Here is a 20,487-nt window from a genome sequence, read left to right on the forward strand (position 1 = left end):
GAAAGGGCCTAATTATTTTTAAATCACACCGAAAAGTAGAAAACTATGGTGAATGAGCAGGCAGCAGCCAATGTAAACATTAGGCCTGCAAGCCATTTTTTTAATAATAAAAAAATTAATCTACCCTCCCTCTTCAACAAAATCAATGTCATCTTAAAAAACCTAATCGAGAACCAAAAGAATATGAGACAATCATCCAAGTATTAAATTGTCCATGAATTTTAGATTTCAAAATAAATAATTGGTCTGAATACATAATTGATTTTTGTTATATATTCAATTATTCATACTCGAATAGTTGCTTGTGAATACTTTGAATGTTAATTTCATTATTATGTAAATGATATCTAGATAAGATCTTATCTATCGAGTTTTAGTCGGAATAATTCTCTGGATCCCAAAACCATTAGATCACGTCAGTCTTTGGAAGTTGACATCATGTGTCGACGATCAAAAGATTAAAATTTCCACACATCACCACAGGCGAATCCCCTCACGTACGGGTTCAACTTTGTTTCCTTTCTCTTGTATTCTACGTACAGACACTAAAACGCGTGACCGGCCGGCCTAACATTTTGGCCCCTTGCAATGCCTCCTCGTCCCTTACATTGCGCCTGTTCGATATATTCCCACCAACTACACATTTACTTCATTTCACAGTTCTCTCAATTACGAAGAGAATTTTCTCAGTTAATGGGGGACAGAGCAACGCTAGAGAAAGCAAGAAAAGAGCTTGAGGATTTCTATCTCGGAGTTCCAGATGATTCAGTAAACCTCACTTTCCAAGACTTGGCTCAAGTGAGGCAACAGCATGCACCAGACAAGAAAAAAGCCATTGTGTCGGAGTCGAGCCCGGAAACGCGGTTAGCCAAAATCCCTAGCCTAGACTTCACCAAAGGCTTAGAAGCATCTTTTCAACCCACTAATAATCACCATAATAATAGTCACCATGGTGATCACCATAGATCTAACGAGGATGATTTTCGGGAGGCCCTGGGGATTATGCATGGCCATGATCACCACCACCACCATCGTCATCATGCGAATGCGAATAGTCATGACCATCTTCATGGATTAAGCTTACATGGTGGTGATCATGGGGTTGGGAGTTTTCAGAGGAGCGTTGTTTATGACGATGATATAAGCCATGTCAGTGGCATGAGTGTGGCCTACGGCCGCGGAGAGATAGGCGGCGGGAGGCCGCGCCCCGGGATTCCGCACTCCAATATCTGTACCGTATGCAGCAATTATATCTACCTTTTCCGATACCGTTGTTTAGTAAGTAACTAGCTAATTAGTTTGTCAAAAAGTTTAAATGGACGCGCATAGATTTTGATCAAACATTTTTACATTTATTATGCGTGTTTATTATAGGTGTGTGGAAGGGCGTACTGCAGGCAATGTGTGAGCATCGGAATGGGAGTGATGACCGAAGGTAGAAAGTGCATTGAGTGTTTGGGAAGAAGATTCAGCCAAAGGTACAAAAACGACATGATCCAATTGCCGGGGCTAGCTAGAAAGAATTTTCAACTTTATTTTAAAAATTTGTATTCTTAGTGCTAACATATGGTATGATATATGCATGATGTTGTTTGACAGATATATAAAAGAAGCTGGAAAGACAGGGTGCTGTATGGGATATTCGTCTTTGGTGAAACAGCAAGAGCTCAAATGGGCAGAGAGAGGACCTCGAAGAAGTGGCGAAAATCGATACGCTCGTAGCATGATGGTATCAAGATCAAGAAGTCCGGTGACTCCAAGAACGCCGAATAGGCCACATTCTCCTACTAATCACCATTCATTCCCGGTTACTCCAAGAACACCAACAAGGACACATTCTCCGCACAATCCCCCTTCATTTGTCGCGCCCTATTCGCCTTATTCATCAGCTCACCACCATCCATTGCCTTTCTAGTGCTGTTGAAAAAATTATTTGGTTTTCGTTTATAATCCATTGCTTTATCTCCTGTTATTTGAGGATTAAAGGTAATTTTTTGAAGTGTTATTTTCGTTATGATCGAAGGGATGCTGGCTTTATTGGATGGACATAAGTGACTCGACCGGCTGGGAGAATAATGGTGCATTTTAGAACAATGTTATATGTGTCCAATGTTGTTCAAATTTAAATGTTTACGTCCAAGTTTTAATAATTAATTGGAATTCTACAATCATTTTACTCATAATAAAATATATTTAAATTTCAAGCCATTTTAAATAAAAAATTTAATAAACTTTTAAATAACTATAATATTTCATAATTTCCAATTTGATTCAATAACATCCTAGATTCTCATAATTGATATACTTGAATGAAATAACGTGAGAATAAAATCGACTTTAGAATGAAATGAAAATTTGAATCAAATGATATATTTATTTTATTCAAATTATTGGTAAAAAAATAAAAAATGAATGAAATAAAATTATTTTTAATTATCATTTATTATTATGAAGATATAGACTTATACTTTGTTAAGCTAAGTAGGGAAAACATTTCATAAATATATAAAATAAGAAGTAAGAATGATTATTTTCATTCAAAATGAATAAAATGACTATTTGAAAATTATATTATAATTAATTATTATTATTCAAAAAATATTATGAAACATAAAAAAAACATTTAATATTGTTTTCAAAATAAAAATGGAAAATCATTTTTTTTTCAAAAAACAAAACAAAAGGTAAAAAAAATGACGTGACTATATTTGTTATGAATAATGAAGCTGGTATCCTCGCTGAGCTACTGTCCTATACGCCGCATCACAGACTCCCAAAGACTCGCTTGCATCAAATACCTTCGCAGGACTTCTGCGTCTCTCCCCAAACCAAAAATCAACCGCTTCGCCTCTCACTCTCGATCTCTATTGGTAACAATGGCGGTCGGTGGCGGTGCTATATCCTCCGACGACGTCGTGATGAAGTCCCCCACGGACAGGCGGCTTTACAGATACATTCAGCTCGCTAACGGTCTCTGTGCTTTGCTTGTTCACGATCCAGAGATTTACTCCGACCAGCCTCACGGGGAGAGAAAGCTTGGTGACAGTGAGGAAGACGAGGACGAGGATGAAGATGATGAAGAAGAAGACGACGAGGATTTTGGAGAAGGAGATGGTGGAGAGGAAGATGAAGAAGAGGAGGAGGAGGAGGGAGAGGAAAAAGGATTCAAAGGCTCGTTGCAGAAGAAGGTTGGCATCAAATTATGGGGATTCAATTACATCAATTTGGGTTTGTTTAATTCATTCAGTTCGATAGAGCTTTGTGATATTTGAGAACGAAGTTTTCCTCGTTTTCTATTTTTGATACAGGCTGCGGCGGCAATGTGTGTGGGAATGGGCAGTTTTAAGGATCCTTATGAAGCCCAGGGCCTGGCACACTTTCTAGGTTTAATTTGACCCCTCTTGTTTGACTATGAAATGCTACTCCTTTCATTTGAGCATTGCGAGTTGTCGACTGAGTTTCCCTAGGATGAGATAGTGTGGAGATATAGGATAAATAACTACAATCGCAGGCTGAGCTACTAAGATCATACTTTTCGTTGCATGATATATTTCAAGGAATGCTCTTGATCTTACCGGGCGTGAGAACATTATGGGGCAACGGGTCATTCCTTATAAAGTAAATATAATTTAAATTTTCTGTTATTTAAACATTCTATCTTGAAACTTTCAATGCAGAGCACATGCTTTTCATGGGAAGTGCTGATTTTCCAGATGAAAATGAGGTTTGTTGATCAAAATTGTTTCCTCCTTGTAGCTTTAAATGTTTGATTAGATGCTGGTGGAACTTTGTAGTATAGCAACTTACCCATGTTTTCTTTGATCTGGCAAAATAAACATGGTGGAGGGCCGAGGGTAGTTTGCAAATGATTGAACTCGAGCCGCCCTAATATGAAAGTTTGAGTTGAGGGATAGGTAAGTTGTGAATGTCGAGGTAGGAGAGAGACGAACGAAAGTAAAATTAATATGTAAATGTTATGGCATAAAAAATGTAGAAAATAATTTTAACATTAGAACTCAACCAAAACTGTCCTAATTCCTAAATGTCATGATTTGTTCGAATGTTGAAGTCCAGAGCTCCTGGTGTGGAACACACTTCCTTTTGTCATTATCTTGTGATTTGGTAGAGGTCGTCAAAAAATTTTATTATGTCTATTATGTAATAGTCTTTTTTTTTTTTGTTTCTAGTACGATAGTTATTTATCTAAGCATGGAGGATCATCAAATGCGTACACAGAAACTGAGCATACCTGCTACCACTTTGAAGTAAAAAGGGAGTTTCTCAAGGGTGCCTTGACAAGGTAAACGAAGGGTTCTTTTGCAGGATGGAAACTTCATTGATTTGATTTCTTTTTTCAGCCTCTAGGCATTCTCTTGAGGCAACCTGTTACTAAGTTTTTTGTTGATCCAATCTGTTTTTCTCGTGTTTTAGTTACCATTGATATTCTTTTGACTGGTATTGGAAATCATAATATCTTTGCCATACTGATTTTCTTGAACATCGTTTAGCCCGTAGAGAAATGAGCTAACTCAAATAAATGGTATTATTTTCCCCGAGCTTTATAACCGCACACATACTTTTATATACACTTTATGTTTTGTTTATTTACCCTTAATGCTCACTTCATGACTGTATTGAACCGTATTTTGCAGCTCTTTTACTGTGCCTCATGTGAGTGCTTAAATATATCTTTGTTTATTCACTAATGTTTATATGTGAAATTGTTTATACATTTACATTTACTTACGTTCACATCACCAGTTCTTTATTTTGAAGAAACTAGAATGTTATATTTTTTTGTTATGGTTTCTTTTTATTGTGTTTCTGTCCAAGCATAGTAATTTTAGCTACTATATATAACTTTGACACTTGAAATCATATCTGTCTATGCTTAATAAAACTCTTTATAATCTTTATAATTGTGTAAGATGTTGCTAATTATTCATGGTTACATCAAGTGAACAACCGTTTTATGGTTTTTTGGAGAACATATAAGATTTGGTCTTGTGGTGGACAAAGGCAAAATTATGTCAGTTCTTCAAAATTTTGGACTTAATAGAATATGAAGGTGCAAATGGTTCTAGTGATGCTGATTGATATGAAGGGTAATGTAACATGAATTGCATGGGTTCTGTTAGATGCAGCATATGTTGTACTATAATATTGATATCTTTTCATCGTGTGATGTGTGGTTATGCACTTCATGATTTCGTTTTGCAATCATGGAAGTTGCTTCTTGTTTGTGATTTGCTTGTGCCTTGTATGCAAGATTATGTGAATGCTTATTCTTGATGTTCAATTTTTCAGATTTGCTCAATTTTTCATCTCGCCTTTAGTTAAGGCTGAAGCCATGGAACGGGAGGTATTGGCCGTGGATTCGGGTAGCTCAAGTTTTATTGTTTCTGTCCTCATGCAGTGTCATAAAAGATCATACTTATTTAGATTTGTTGTTTTCTGCTTCTGTTAACACTTGGAAACTCAATGTTCCTTTTTTTATCACATGGCAATCTGGGTTACAGAATTTAATCAGGCTTTACAAAATGATTCCTGTCGGCTCCAACAACTACAGTGCTATACATCTGCATGCGATCATCCTTTTAACCGATTCTTTTGGGGTATTTTGCATTTCTATCACCTTCATTTTGTGTTCTTGCCGGTAAGTTGTGGTTACTATAAACTTCCCCTTTGGATTATTGTAGGGAATAAAAAGAGCCTGGCTGATGCAGTGGAAAATGGAATAAATTTACGGGATCATATTTTGAAGCTGTACAATGATTATTATTATGGTGGATCAATGAAGTTAGTTATTATAGGGGGCGGTAAGTTTTTCAAATGTGTACAAGCAGTAAGTAGTAAAATTGAGTTGACGTGAAGGTTTTTAGTTTGTTTAACTGGTCCTGATGAATTTTGAGTTTTTAATTGGATTCCTGTTATTGAGTATTTAAATGGCTATTTAGGTAAGATTCTGGGGCAAAACACGTACAATAAATTAGCTGTCTTGAAAAAGAAATGTGTATCACATGTCTTAGAAAAGAAAGGCAGCAGCTAGGGGCATGTTTATAGTTCACCAACCTCCCCAATTGACCGAGAGAATAGCACTGCAAAAATTGGGTTACCTCTTACCTGTAAAATTTCTAATTTTGCTTTCGGTAAAGGCAATCAAGCAATCTGGGTTGAGATGGGCCCCAACCTGTATAAATTCATTTAATTTAAATACATGAGGTCATCTTTGTCAACTGAAGATTTTAGCGCACCACTAAACATTGTAACCACCCTTCACAACCCTCATGTTAGCATAGTGGTCGAAAAATAAATATACTCTGCATATCTGATGCAACAATCCCATGATGAAATTAATTGTAATTCATGATGTTTGGGGATATGGTTTTTGCTCTTACGCTGGATTTGCGTAAAATTCCATAGGGGTTTGGAAAAAAGGTACCTGTAAGTGTGGTCTAGGTAATAGTGATGATTAAAAGGTACTCTCTTGGCTCAGGTGGTAATATAAGAATCTACTGGCTCTTTAGTAGTGTTTCATCTTGTTACTTTCACGGCCTACCCATAGAAAGACATGATCTGTCTTATCCTTTTGTTATTATTTAACTGCTGAATTTAATTTTTGCAGAGACTCTTGAAGTTCTTGAAAGTTGGGCCCTCGAATTATTTAGCAATGTCAGGAAAGGCCTTTCGGTTAAGCCAGAGATTGGATTGAACGTTCCTATTTGGAAGGCAGGCAAACTTTATTGGTTAGAGGCAGTTAAAGATGTTCATATCCTTGATTTGTCATGGACATTACCTTCACTGCGAAAAGATTATTTGAAGAAGGCTGAAGATTACCTGGCTCATCTCCTTGGACACGGTGAGATTGCTGCTATTACAACTTCTTCCTTATGTTGGTTAGTTGCTCTCTAATAGCATAACAAAATACATATGCTACAAGCAAGAAATAATATGTTTCTGCTTTTATTTTTGTATTTAGCTCTTCTTGATAGTTTGCATCTGGATTTGGGAAAAAGCTACTTCATGTATACTCTCTGTAAATGACGCAACTTGAAAATCGAAAACACATGGTGCAAAATTCTGTTTCTTGTAATATATTTATTTATATATTTATTTTCGTTCTTGTGTTTGCTTTTCACTCTTGAGATTAGTGGGAGGATTTGAAGTAATTAGTGTATAAGACCACCCTTTTTCGCCATGGTTTACTTATATCTGAAATGTTTCTATCTTTTGGATTTCTTGCTCATCTCTAAAATGCCTTACTCTGTTTTCAGGCACTTTTTAGAATTATGAACTACAGTGCATACTTATGGGTTTTCCTGGCTTCTAAATGTTTGTTCCGTTATTTCCAGTCTTGTCAAGTTGTTAAATCATCTCTTGCATTTACTCGTTATAATCCTTACTTGTGTGTCTCAACATTTGTAAAATAATATTTATATCCTATCAGTGATTTTAGCCCAGACGAATGGGTCTACTTCGTTCTTTTTTTTAAATAAACTCTCTAGCTTTTGAATATATATAAATCTCAAACTCCAAAAAACGCGAGCTGAGTAGAGCGGTTTGCGACAATATTCTCATTTTACACCCATAGACTTTTACCTCATTCATCACCTTACGTCATTTTCTGGAACATTGGCCACTCAAAACTTGTTTGATATGGGCTTATCTTATGTTTCTTCATCATTGATTTCTGCCTTATGTTTCTTCATTGGTCATTCATTCTATTCGAAGGAACAATCTTTTGATGGTATGGATTAGATCTGGTAGCTTAGGACTTCAAAATTACTTTTTGTCATCTTCGAAATTATAAATTGTGTTTGCCTATATTTTTATGAAACGAGTGTGCTTGTATCTGAGAATTTAAATTTTGATGGAGAGAAACATTAACATTGATTCCAGAGGGCAAGGGGAGCTTGCATTTTTTCCTGAAAGCTAAAGGCTGGATAACTTCTATATCTGCTGGCGTTGGCGATGAAGGGATGTCTCGCTCTTCAATAGCTTACATTTTCGGCATGTCTCTACACCTCACGGACTCTGGCTTAGAGAAGGTAACACTTTCCTGCTCCTTCTGTAGGTTACTAATAGAAATAAAGTATTATCCGTTAGATTACCTTCCTTGAAGAAGCAACTTAGTACTTTGAATAAGTAATTTCCCTCTTATGCACAGAGTAATTTTGTGTAAATATTATTGCCATTTGTCGGCAGATTTATTTACTTCAATAGTGAATTGACGAGCTCACAACCTTCATGGGATGTCGCAAGAAAAAAATATCCATTGTTTTAAGGTAGTATTGTTTTGATACATGCAGCTGTGAAATTGCATGATGTGATAGCTAGGGTTTGTAGCTCTTTGTTATCAGCTTGAAAATAGATGTAATGTGCTCTCTGATATCCATTTTTTAGACTTTAGAAAAGCAGCATCTTTATTGGACACAAATTAGGGTTCATGTCTGAATTATTCGGTCTTGCAACATGGCTTCAAGGGCCCAAGGCACTTTTTTGTCCGATCCTTTCTGTTTGGTTTTTTTTTTTTTTTTGCTTTTTTTTTTTGTTTTGCTTACTTATGAACTTTTTCCACCATTGCCGATTGCTAATTTATTTACTGCTCTGTCCATGGGATTCATGGATGTTCAAGAGCTTTGGTCTGCCATTCTTTCTCCTTTTAACTTATTGACTGATGATGCAGATTTTTGAAATAATTGGCTTTGTTTATCAATATCTCAAACTGTTGCGTCAAAATCCTCCTCAAGAATGGATTTTTAAGGAACTCCAAGATATCGGAAATATGGAGTTTAGATTTGCTGAGGAACAGCCTGCAGATGATTATGCTGCAGAACTTGCTGGTATTTTATATATCACATTACTACTTTCCTGTTTATATTCATTGGTTCCAAATGTCATAATCCATCAATTTTGCTTTAATATCTCTCTCATCAAACCAGCATGTAGCAATACCACTCATCTCATTTGGCTTGAGACCTTGTGAAATTTTCTTATTATTGAATTTCCCCTTTTTTCATCGAGGCATTTTAATTACAGTTAGCCTAGGTATTATATTCCTATAAACTGACTTAGTGTTTTAGTTATTAACAATAAATTATAGTATGCAGCAAGACTGTCTTATGACCAACTTGATGAGCAGAAAAATCTCTATGATAACCCATCGACAGAAAAATCCATGTATAGCAGATTGATTCTATTTGCTTCTAATAGCTAACTACTGCTGTTTATCCAAGAGAACTCATGAGATGATCCATCCAAAAGAGATTTCATTAAAAAAAATCATCATGATCTATCCAGATAATCTTTTCGAGGAACTGTTTTGTTGCTAAAACCTCTATTATCTGTTAGCCATACCTGTGCGCATCTGATGTTGATATCTATAAATGCCTTTATAATGTGTTTAACAGGAGAGATTGAGGAGGGTTTGATAATAAATATTATCTATTTGGGAAACAATCCATTCGTTGTGTTGGTAGGAAGAACAAGTGGGAAGAGAGAAGAGCGAAGGGTTGGCCATCCATTATCCTTCAAAATCTTTTAACCCTGCGATGACAAACAAACCTTTAGAGTTGGCACAACAATGAGCCCATTTTCTACGCTGAATCTTTTTATGTCCCACAACAATTGTGGCATTAGTTTTCAACATTCTTTTAGAATCGAAGGATGTTCATAAAAAATTTTCCAGAAATTTTAATGTCATTGGAATAAGAATAATTTACTTTTGTCATTTAAAATGATGCAGATCCCGAGTTATTTGGTTTGTCTTGCTGAATATTCATTTGACTTGTAATAGAAGATGGTTTGAAATGGTTACTTAAACATAACTGTAGTTCTGGTGTTTGACAGATTATGAATGTCGACAAGACATGTGATGAAAGGGGTATATAAATTAAAAAACGAAAGACAAAGAAATTTTTTTCTGAGGCTTTCTTGGGTATAAATTCCATTGTTGTCTTTGCTTATATTTAATAAGGCATATTAAGTCACTGATGTTCAATTGCAGGAAACCTCCTGGTTTATCCTCCAGAACATGTTATCTATGGTGACTATTCATATGAAGTCTGGGATGAGGAGATGATCAAATATCTTCTGAATTTCTTCGGGCCTGCAAACATGAGAGTCGACATAATAACCAAGTCTTTTAACAAGTCATATGGTGATTTTTGCTTACTATTTATTTATTGTTTTATTTTGTTAGCTTGTAGTCACGTGCTGGACTTCTCCTTAAATAACATAAGTGTGTAGGATATGAAAAGTGATTGATTGAGGTTCTCCAAAATATCCTGTTGTTTTAGGAATATCAGCCATGATATCTGTATGCATTTTCTCGTGTCTCTAGGTTAAAATATTTAACCGCAAAGATCACATTCTATAAAGTTTACTATTTTGTGTGAAAAAAGTGGAAATACGTTCCTGTTCAACTGGTTTACCTAGGAACTGAATTGGTGACGATGGTTTGTCCAACCTTCATAATTCATATTTGTATGTCTTTGATTACTATGGTTCATTACCTTAATAAATTGAAGACTGAACCATCTTTGTGGCTTTTTTTTTAGTTGCTGAATCATCTATCATCGCTTCTTGCTATTGTTTTTGGTTCACGCTGACAAACTCTTGTTCAACTCGAGTGTCAATAGAAAAATATCTTTGGAATATTCATCATTTCTATGATGAGATTTATCCCGATTAACGGTTCAGCCTTTTGTCTACATGATACCAAATGATCGTTGAATGTTGGTCCTCTTACCCCCTTGCATGATTTTCAGATGTTCAGCATGAGCCATGGTTCAAATCACGATATGTTGAGGAAGATATACCGTCTTCTCTGATGGAGTTATGGAAGGATACTCCAGAAATAAATTCCTCTTTACATCTGCCATCAAAGAATCACTTTATCCCACGTGATTTTTCCATAAGGGCCGACAAGGCACCGTGTGATGTTGCAGATGCATCATCTCCAATCTGTATACTTGATGAACCTCATATGAAGTTGTGGTACATGCTTGACAGTACTTTTAGACTTCCTCGCGCTAATACATATTTCCGGATATCACTAAAAGGAGGATACAGTAATTTAAGAAATGCAGTCCTGACTGAAATATATATATTGCTCCTGAAGGATGAACTCAATGAGATTATTTATCAGGTTATCACTCTTCTGCTGTTTTCTGTGATCTTGATCTGCTATTTGCGTGCTGATCCCGATGAAGTATGCTGATATTTTTATAAATATTATGCATCTTATTATATTTACTGCAGGCGAGTGTGGCAAAACTGGAAAGTTCTGTTTCTCTTTATGGCGATAAGTTAGAGCTGAAGCTTTATGGTTTTAATGATAAGCTTTCAGTTCTCTTGGATAAAGTTCTGGGAATAGCTAAGTTATTCTTGCCAAAGGATGATCGTTTCAAGGTATGTAACGTTCTTATTATTAAATGGAAGATGAAAGCAGGAGCATCATTTAGAACTAAGAGTGGTTGTGAGGATGAGTTTAACTTGACATTGAACAAAACCACAGATAAAATGGTATCTTTATACAATTTAGGCGTTACTGTAACCATTGCGCTGTTTCATATTTTCACTTCCTTATTAGTTATTTCATTGTTAATAATTTTTCCTTGCAAAAAGAACAAAAAAGGGTTTCTGCATCTTGCATGTAGGATTTTCTGCTCCTCTAGTTGCATTCGACATGAGATAAGAACTGTATATAGTTGGTATTGATCTATGAGCAATTCAAGTAAGTACATTGTCGAGTGAACCATCGATTTTTTTTCATGCAACGAGCAGCAAAGTCAATGATCAGGTTATTTAATTTATTTTATGATAGGTGTGTCCATTTTTTGAATATTTCTTTCAAGGGGTGACAAATGTATATGTCATTCATTCCATTCTAAAATGATTTTGGTAAATTTTTCTCACGATGATTTTGAACTCTTTTAAAATGTTTCCATGTTTGGCAGGTTGTTAAAGAAGATATGGAGAGAACTTTGAGAAACACCAACATGAAGCCTCTAAATCATTCTTCCTATTTAAGGCTGCAAGTTTTGTGCCAAGGTTTCTGGGATGTGGAAGAAAAGTTGTGCTTGTTAAGTGATTTGTCTCTAGCAGATTTAAGGGCTTTTGTTCCGGATCTTTTATCCCAGGTTTTAACTAGTTATAATTTTGTTGCTCAGTTATATTTAGCTGTTGAAATTCTGTAAAGCGATAGAGATGAGTAGTCCCGGATAATAGAATTTAGATAATGATAACATTCTTATTTATGAAACAAAATGATGTTGAATGGGCATAAAGTTATTCCTTTATATGATTTATATGTGGCAGTCATGTTGAGTTCCTTTGTGAATGTAAAACCATTAGACACTAGTCATAGCATTTCACAAATCGAGGTAAAAATGTACAACTAATGATGGCTAGTACAAATTTATAACTGAATAAGCTTTATCAACTTTTTCTGATAAACCTAGAGTATTTCTCTTGTAATACTAATACTTAATTAATTTTTTTTAATTTTAATTCAGTTCATTTTGCTGTGAATTTGTAGTAGCTTTTGTACAGAACCGTTTCCTAGCATTTGCAGTGACTTGTATTGATGTTTTTTAATCATGTTACTCTGCTTTTCCATCTATTGTTTTACAGTTGTATATTGAGGGCCTTTGCCATGGGAATTTACTGGACGAGGAAGCTCTTTACATATCAGATATATTTAGAAGTAACCTATCTGTACAGCCCCTTCCAATTGAGCTGAGACACAGGGAGTTTGTGATGTGCCTATCTCCAGGTGCTGACCTTGTCAGAGATGTCCGAGTGAAAAATAAACTAGAAACAAACTCCGTGGTGGAGGTGATCTAAAAAATATTTTTAACGAGGTTTGTTGGTTCTTGTGGCTGAAAACACCCAATTTTACTTTGGTTTTTGTGTTGGTTTATTTGCAGCTTTATTTTCAGATTGAACCAGAAGGTGTCGATTTGACTAAATTAAAGGCTTTAACTGACTTGTTTGATGAAATAGTGGAAGAACCACTTTTTAATCAGCTCAGGTATTTCATGTTTAGTTGAATTGAACATAAAGGATTTGAAAATTCTGGTTCATATTCTTTATATTTTAAATTTTTTTGGAGGATAAAACGAGAAGGATGATATTAGTTCTTCGCCCTCTCTCATAAATCACAGTCCAACACACTTCTGCAGTCATGTATCAAAACATGATCACATGTTGTGTGTCCACACAGCTGTGCTAAATAAATGATATTTGTAATTTGTTGTTCGTTATAGGACGAAGGAGCAGCTAGGGTATGTTGTTGACTGCAGCGCACGGGTAACCTATCGCATATTAGGATTCTGTTTCCGTGTTCAATCTTCTGAGCACGATCCGGTCTACTTACAAGGCAGGATTGAAAACTTCATCAATGGCTTAGAAAAAACATTGGTAAGTGTGGATTTATGAAACCTGTTATAAATTCTCAATCATATTTGTTAGTTGTTTTCTTTCTTATTTGTATTCGTGTCTGGAGACTGTAGTTTGAGTGTGTTGCGGGTAAAATTAGACCATTCCATAAATCATTTTCTTGTATGCCCTGTTTTCTTTTGGCCCTAATTTTCCAATTTCTGTCATTGGCCGAAGAAAGGGCAACATTCTGTATGTTTGGTTGTTTTATCGTGTCCATTAATGTCGTATTCAAGTTTCATAAAACAAAATAGATTGACAACTTGATTGAAGTTGAATTGTTTACTTCCTTGATATGTGTTTTCCTAATGAAATACCTGTCGGTGCAGGACAAACTCGACTCTGAAACATTTGAGAATTACAAAAATGGTTTAATGGGGAAGCTTCTCGAGAAAGATCCATCTCTTTTGTATGAAACAAATCGTTTTTGGGGTCAAATTGTCGATAAAAGGTAATTCATTTTGTTCCAGAAAAGGTATTTTACTGTCTGAGTTCGATTTGAAAGACGGATTATACTTGAATTAAGATCGTTAAACCAACAATTGTTTAGTACTTCCCTTCCTGGGATGTCCTCCAGTTTTAGGTATATGTTCAACAAGTTTTAGGTGAAAATCGAATCTGATTTGTTGCATAAAATTAAATTGGTTTCAGGTATATGTTTGACATGTCGAAGAAGGAAGCGGAGGAGCTTAATGGTGTCCAAAAGAAAGATATCGTGGATTGGTATCGCACATATTTGAGGCAGTCCTCTCCAAAGTGTCGGAGGCTTGCAATTCGTGTGTGGGGTTGCAATACTGACTTGAGCAATGCCCAAGTAACATCTGCGCAGGTCATTAGTGACCTCGAAGAATTTAAGAAGAATTCCAAGTTCTATCCCAGCTTTTGTTGAAACAGAAACTAATTAAAATGTTTCATTCAATGTGACGATGAATTGGAAATTATTATTAAATCACCGGAACTAGATCATACGAAGGTGAATGAAGGTCCACAAATAAAGAACAACTGACATGTATTCTATTCATTTTATCTGTTTATTTTTCCCCTTCGAGAAAAAATGTAGTTTTTTTTTTGTATGCACGAGGCGCTCCGAGTCCCTGTCATGCGGAAAAATCATTTGGTTTCATTATGTGTCTGATTTAATGTTATTATTGGGTTAATTACTCGTTTTTTGTTTGTGTAGTAGCAATTACGTAATTGGGAATTGTTAGGCGCTTAATTGGGTCTTTTTTGTAGTCCCTAAGGTCAACTGTATTCATGAAAAAAAGAAAACGGGGTTTAAAAAAAGCTAATTTTGGGATTTTAATAATTACATTAAGATATTATTTTATCTTTATTATGACTTAAATATTATTTATGGTATATATAATGTTATAAAAAAATAAAAAATTAAATTTCAAAAATTTAAAAAAAATTAATTTTTTATGACTTTTGATTAGTTTTTTAGATAATTAATTGTGAGTGTGTGTAAAATAATAATAAAACTAGAATTGGAAAAATTAATTAAAGTAAATAAAGAAATTTGTGGAATTAATTAAAGTAAATAGGGTATTTGAGGTATATTAAAAATTATAGCATGAATCCAAGTTTTTTGTCTTATTATGCCCAGGTTTTGTGAAATATTTTCTCAAACTCTTAATATTCGACGCATGTAATTTTTTTATTAGTTGTTTTTACATTTTTAATTAATATCACAAAGATGAGATAATAATATTCATATCTTTTTCAATCATTTGAATAATAATAATAATAATAATAATAATAATAATAATAATAATAATAATAATAATAACTATTTTCTTGTTATAAAACTATCAACTACCAAATAATAAAATAAAAACGTATATCTAAAAAAAATGACTAGTTTTACAAATTTCTGGAGAAGTTCCATTATGGGAGAAGCGTATGACCCCCGGCCCTTTATTATTCATTAATCTTGTAAAATATAAATATAAAATGTTTAAAATAAAATTTAGTTTAGGCTGTTTATTCAAGAATTTTTTTAAAAAAATTAAAATGCAATTAATTTCAAAATAGAAATAAAATTAAAACTAAAGCTTTACAAACTTCAGATACGTGTTGAGCAAAATAAATAATAAATAAATAAAATTACGTAAAAGTCCAACTCTCATGACCAAGTGCAAGTCCAAAAAAATATATATTTATCTCTGGTCCCTTTATTGGGCCTAAAATAAATCGATCCAAGCTATCATTTTGGGCCTAACAGATCTAGGGTTTCGCGTATAATACTCTCCCTCTCTCCTGTAACTGAAACGAGGCACTTTTGCGCTGTGAACTTGCGTCTTCACGTCCAGATATCAAGAACTATCGATCCGCTATGGTGAGAAATAAAACCAAATTTTGTTTTAGATTATCCACTATTTGATCCTGAGTTTTATACTTGCAATTTTCCTGGAGAGCTGATTTTTTTTCCTCTGCGTTTGGTTTCTCAGACCTTCAAGAGAAGGAATGGAGGCCGCAACAAGCATGGTCGTGGCCATGTCAACTTCATTCGCTGCTCCAACTGTGGGAAATGCTGCCCCAAGGTTTCTTTTGGTTGTTTTCATTAGCTTTTTGTTGAATAAATCTTTTTCTTCAATATAATTTACTTGTGCCTTCCCTGTATGCTTAGATCTGTATATTTTGTTGATTTGATGTTATTTTTGAAATTAGTCTGTTAGGTGGTGAGAAATTGAATACGTTGATATTATTCTTTTAAGTGAATATAAGGTTATACTTATCTTTAACGCTGTATTGAACTCGCTTTATTGGTTAGGATATGTGTGTATTTGGTCAAATATTGTATTGTGGTTGGAATTTAAAAAATCAGCTCCTTCTCGGATTGAAACTCTGTTTGTAGGATGCCACTGCTTTTCAATGTTGAAGAAATTCGAAATTTCTTGCTATTGCGGATGGGAATCTTTAAATTATCATGATTTTGCTTGCAATGGTGCATGAAAATTGATATTGCGTCCCTAGGCGTCATTAGTTCTGCTCATAGTTATTAAAGGTTAGCCTGGTGCGCATAAAGATCGGGTGCATCTGATGCAACTGCAGGCACAGCCAGGTGTGGCAATGAAGCAAAGCTTGTAGCCTGGCACCTTTAAAGCCTATAAAGATAGGGTGCATCTGATGCACCTGCAGGCACAGCTAGGTGTGGCAATGAAGCAAAGCTTTTAGCCTGAAACCTATGAAAAAATGTAGCATGCGTGTGGTTCTTTAAGAAAATTTGTACCCTTGCTAATCATGTTTCTGCTACAAAATATTTTCTCTATGCTATTTCAATCTTCTTAAATACATTTTATGAGCTTTAATTATTGGCTTCTTTAAAATGTGTGATGCTGCCCCTAGGTTGAAGTAATCTAATGAGCATGAGTGAGACACTGCTGATTAATTTTTCCATCATCGTTTTACTTTTACTTTTTTGGGCAGGACAAGGCAATCAAAAGGTTTCTGGTGAGAAACATTGTTGAGCAAGCTGCTGTGAGGGATGTTCAGGAAGCTTGCGCTTTTGATAGTGAGCTTCCTTTGTTTTAGTTTTACACGTCACTCACCTATCATTGTAGTTGTAATCTTTCCTCGTAAATAAATCTATACAATCTCATAGATATCTTTGTATCTCTATAGTGTACACCCTTCCAAAACTGTACGTGAAGATGCAGTACTGTGTTTCATGTGCCATTCACTCCAAAGTGGTGAGGGTCCGTTCTCGTACTGATAGGAGGAACCGTGAGCCTCCACAGCGCTTCAGACGGCCAAGGGTTAGTATTCTTTTGCCTTTTATATTTTGCAGTTTGGTCTTTATCTTTTGTCTATTGATGATTGTCACTTCTCTCAACTGAACATGCAATTATTTTTCACCTTTCTATCAAACACCTTTTCCTCAATGTACATTTCAATGTAGAACATTCATGATCCTCGTCCTCGCCCTCGCCTCTCTTGTGGGCACAGAGTCAAACTTACCTTTCGAGGGGTTGTCTCATCTCATGTATAGAATGTTGAGTGTGTAATCAATATGCCAGATAAGTCCGGAAATAAAAACTTTTGAAATTACTGCTTTATATGGTAGATGTTTGCAACGAGAACTATATAAAGTCTGAAAAAGTAGGTTAAGTAGTTTCAAGTCTTTAATAACCATGAAACCTAGGAAGATTCTCTCAAGTCTTCATGCTGCAACCACTAGCAAGTTTCAGAGTTTCTATGTTCTCCTTGTTTTCCCAGTGGGCCATGAACTAAAACAAAAGGGAATTTCTCTTGTGTATACAATCTTCTAGAGTATTTCGAGTTTAATGACTATATGCCTGTTTGCTCACATGTTTTTACGGATTTGAAATTTACTGTTTTAATAAATAATATTTGGAATGAATATGCATTGGTCACTTGATATCTTTTCATCTGTTTCTGTGGACATTTTTTCTCTTACGTATATAATTATGATTACATTTTTTTACTGTCAGTTTCTTTTCCACATTTACAGGATGATATGCCAAAGCCTGGTCAACCTCCCCGTGTTGGTGGAGCTCCTGCTGCCGCACGGCCATAATATATTTTGGTTGAACATTTGCTACTAGTCTCGCTGAAGTAATACTATGGATTTTGCATTTCCTGTTTTTTGAGCATCATCAACTTGAATGGAACAATGCTTTCATTTCTAATGCACAAACGCATCTCCTGAATATAGTCAAGGGGTTTCTTATCGTTTGTTGGTTTCCATTTGAAAAAAAGTTAGTATTTCTTGAATACATTCTCTCTTTACGAATGTGAATTGACGTTTCAATGTTACCTGATTTTTTCAAAGGTCTACTTCTATTTCTCCAGAGTTCCAAACATAAGGCCAAGCGAGTATACAAAACTGAACAAAAACTTGGATGGAACAAATATGGCCCGTAAAAGTCAAGGATACTGTTCTAGTATTTCGACGTGAATTCTCGACCACGAGCTAGTTCCCATTCTTCTGGCTTTACTCTCAGTAGCCCTTGCGATCCATAGCTAGTTTGAATTTCATAAACCCTAAACCTTTGGAATCCAAGAATTCTTGACCACGAGCTAGTTCACATTCTTCTGGGTTTACTCTCGGTAAGCCCTTGTGATCCATAGTAAGTTTGAATGCCATAGACCTAAACCCTTAGAGTTGACACGAAATAAGATTTGAATACCTTATCGAAGCTACCATCCTATCCTTATTTTTACATTATGTTAAAAGAGTGAGTCTCATGTGAGACCGTCTCATAGATCATAATCTGTGAGACGGGTCAATCTTATCCATATTAATAATAAAAAATAATACTCTTAGTATAAAAAGTAATACAGTTTCATGGGTGACCCAAATAAGAGATCCGTCTCATAAATACGACCCGTGAGACCGTCTCATACAAGTTTTTGTCTCGTTAAAATTAAGTGGTCATGTCATGCGTATGTCGCGTTGTATTCATGACCTATCTTATACACGGTACATAACGGCAGGTACGTATTTTTAAATAACATAATTTTGTCTGTAAATTTCTCTTAATTGAAATATTTTTTAAAAAAGTTACGATGTTTTATATTTTCTTCAAAAAAAATTAATTCGACTTTTTATGCGTCTTACCTTAGATCCGCCTTGTAGTACTCGAGTTTAGGTGTGCATGTATCAACGTAAGTGACGTATATTCTGTAAGAGCACGTGTAGAATGTGGAGAAATAAGAGCCAATCAATTGCTAGGAAGTGTGACCCACAATATCCAAGCATTTGACCAACAAAGGTACTGTGCGGGATTTTCTTTACACTGATACATGATCATCCATCCTGTGAGTACTTTAAAATTTAGATGTTTTCATGGGTGTGGTTATTTTACTCACAACCTTGGAATAATGTGGCCCCACATGAAAATAGCACAATAGATGAGTTATATATGAGAATAAAGATAAAACTAGGGATAATTTTTTTTAAGAATTCGCAAAGAAGAAACATCATTTTTTTTATTTTGTTATCGCGATGTGTTTGATATACTTGAAGATAATAATCATACAAAGTGTTAATTGAACAATTGTTTTGTTGCTCTAAATTTCGACAACACAAATTTTCATTCTCTAATTTTGGTTATTTTTGTTATTGATATTTTATGGTACAATTTACTTCATTGTCTTGTTAAAGAACATTTATTCACTAATATTAGTTTTGTAAACTAGATTTCTTTCCTGGTGATATATTTATGAAGCTTTAAAAGATGAGTTTTGGATCAACGCAATACTTGATGAGCTTGAACAATTTGTCCGAAATGATGTATGGTACTTAGTTCCACTTTCTGAACACGATAACATCATCGGAACCAAATGGATTTTTAAAAATCAAACCGACGAGTCAGGAAACAACGTTAGGAATAAGACATGTTGGTTGCTCAAGGGTATGTACATGTAGATGAGGTTTATTTTGATTAGACATGTGGTCTGTATTGAGTCAATCCGACTGTTGCTTGTCATTGTATGCCATATGAGAATTAAAATCTATAAAATGAATATGAAAAGTGTGTTTTTAAATGATATCTCAAGTGAAGAAGTTTATATGAGACAACCAAAGGGCTTTGATGATCCACAACACTTGGACAATGTCCATAAGTTGAAGAAAACATTCTATGTATTGAATCAAGCTTCACTTATATGGTATGGTATGTTGACTGAGTACCTACTCAAAACTAACTTCAAACGAGGTAAGGTCGACAAAATTTTCTTTATTTAAAGGTCGAAAGATGATATACTCATTTGTCAAATCTATATGGATGACATTATTTTTTGTGATTCTTCACAAAATCATGTAAATAATTTTGTTGAATGCATGTCTTCAACATTCGAAATGAGAATGATAGAAGAGTTAAATATCTTTCTTGGGTTAAAAATGGAGCAAATATATAATGATATTTTCTGTGTCAAAGCAAGTATTCAAATAAGCTAGTAAAAATAATTTGCAATAATAACACTAAACATATGAAAACTCCCATGAAATCTAGTGGATAACTATTGATTTTATTTTATCTGCTCTGAGTTTGTTTGTTTATAAGCGCTTTTATATTT

At 34.7% G+C, this 20,487-nt stretch overlaps 3 protein-coding genes across 3 annotated transcripts; all 3 read left to right on the forward strand.

Annotated features, from left to right (window-relative positions):
• Positions 1–653: 653 nt before the first annotated feature.
• On the forward strand, positions 654–2,006 carry LOC140810180 (uncharacterized). The gene is made up of 3 exons (XM_073168045.1): positions 654–1,278; positions 1,375–1,478; positions 1,600–2,006. The coding sequence occupies exons 1-3, from the start codon at positions 694–696 to the stop codon at positions 1,913–1,915; spliced, it is 1,005 nt and encodes a 334-aa protein (XP_073024146.1). The 5' UTR covers positions 654–693; the 3' UTR covers positions 1,916–2,006.
• Positions 2,007–2,722: 716 nt separating this feature from the next.
• On the forward strand, positions 2,723–14,464 carry LOC140808657 (nardilysin-like). Its single transcript, XM_073165806.1, has 19 exons — positions 2,723–3,188; positions 3,309–3,384; positions 3,678–3,724; positions 4,188–4,300; positions 5,308–5,381; positions 5,520–5,615; positions 5,700–5,819; positions 6,626–6,859; positions 7,900–8,048; positions 8,687–8,843; positions 10,007–10,159; positions 10,770–11,149; positions 11,263–11,412; positions 11,961–12,143; positions 12,637–12,840; positions 12,933–13,036; positions 13,272–13,425; positions 13,773–13,894; positions 14,095–14,464. The coding sequence occupies exons 1-19, from the start codon at positions 2,877–2,879 to the stop codon at positions 14,330–14,332; spliced, it is 3,066 nt and encodes a 1,021-aa protein (XP_073021907.1). The 5' UTR covers positions 2,723–2,876; the 3' UTR covers positions 14,333–14,464.
• A 1,167-nt stretch (positions 14,465–15,631) lies between these two features.
• LOC140810599 (small ribosomal subunit protein eS26y-like) lies at positions 15,632–18,141 on the forward strand. Its single transcript, XM_073168442.1, has 5 exons — positions 15,632–15,781; positions 15,894–15,986; positions 16,873–16,957; positions 17,068–17,201; positions 17,918–18,141. The coding sequence occupies exons 1-5, from the start codon at positions 15,779–15,781 to the stop codon at positions 17,981–17,983; spliced, it is 381 nt and encodes a 126-aa protein (XP_073024543.1). The 5' UTR covers positions 15,632–15,778; the 3' UTR covers positions 17,984–18,141.
• Positions 18,142–20,487: the final 2,346 nt, after the last annotated feature.

Source organism: Primulina eburnea, chromosome 13 (assembly GCF_022965805.1).
Source record: "Primulina eburnea isolate SZY01 chromosome 13, ASM2296580v1, whole genome shotgun sequence".
In the NCBI taxonomy this organism is placed as follows: domain Eukaryota; kingdom Viridiplantae; phylum Streptophyta; class Magnoliopsida; order Lamiales; family Gesneriaceae; genus Primulina; species Primulina eburnea.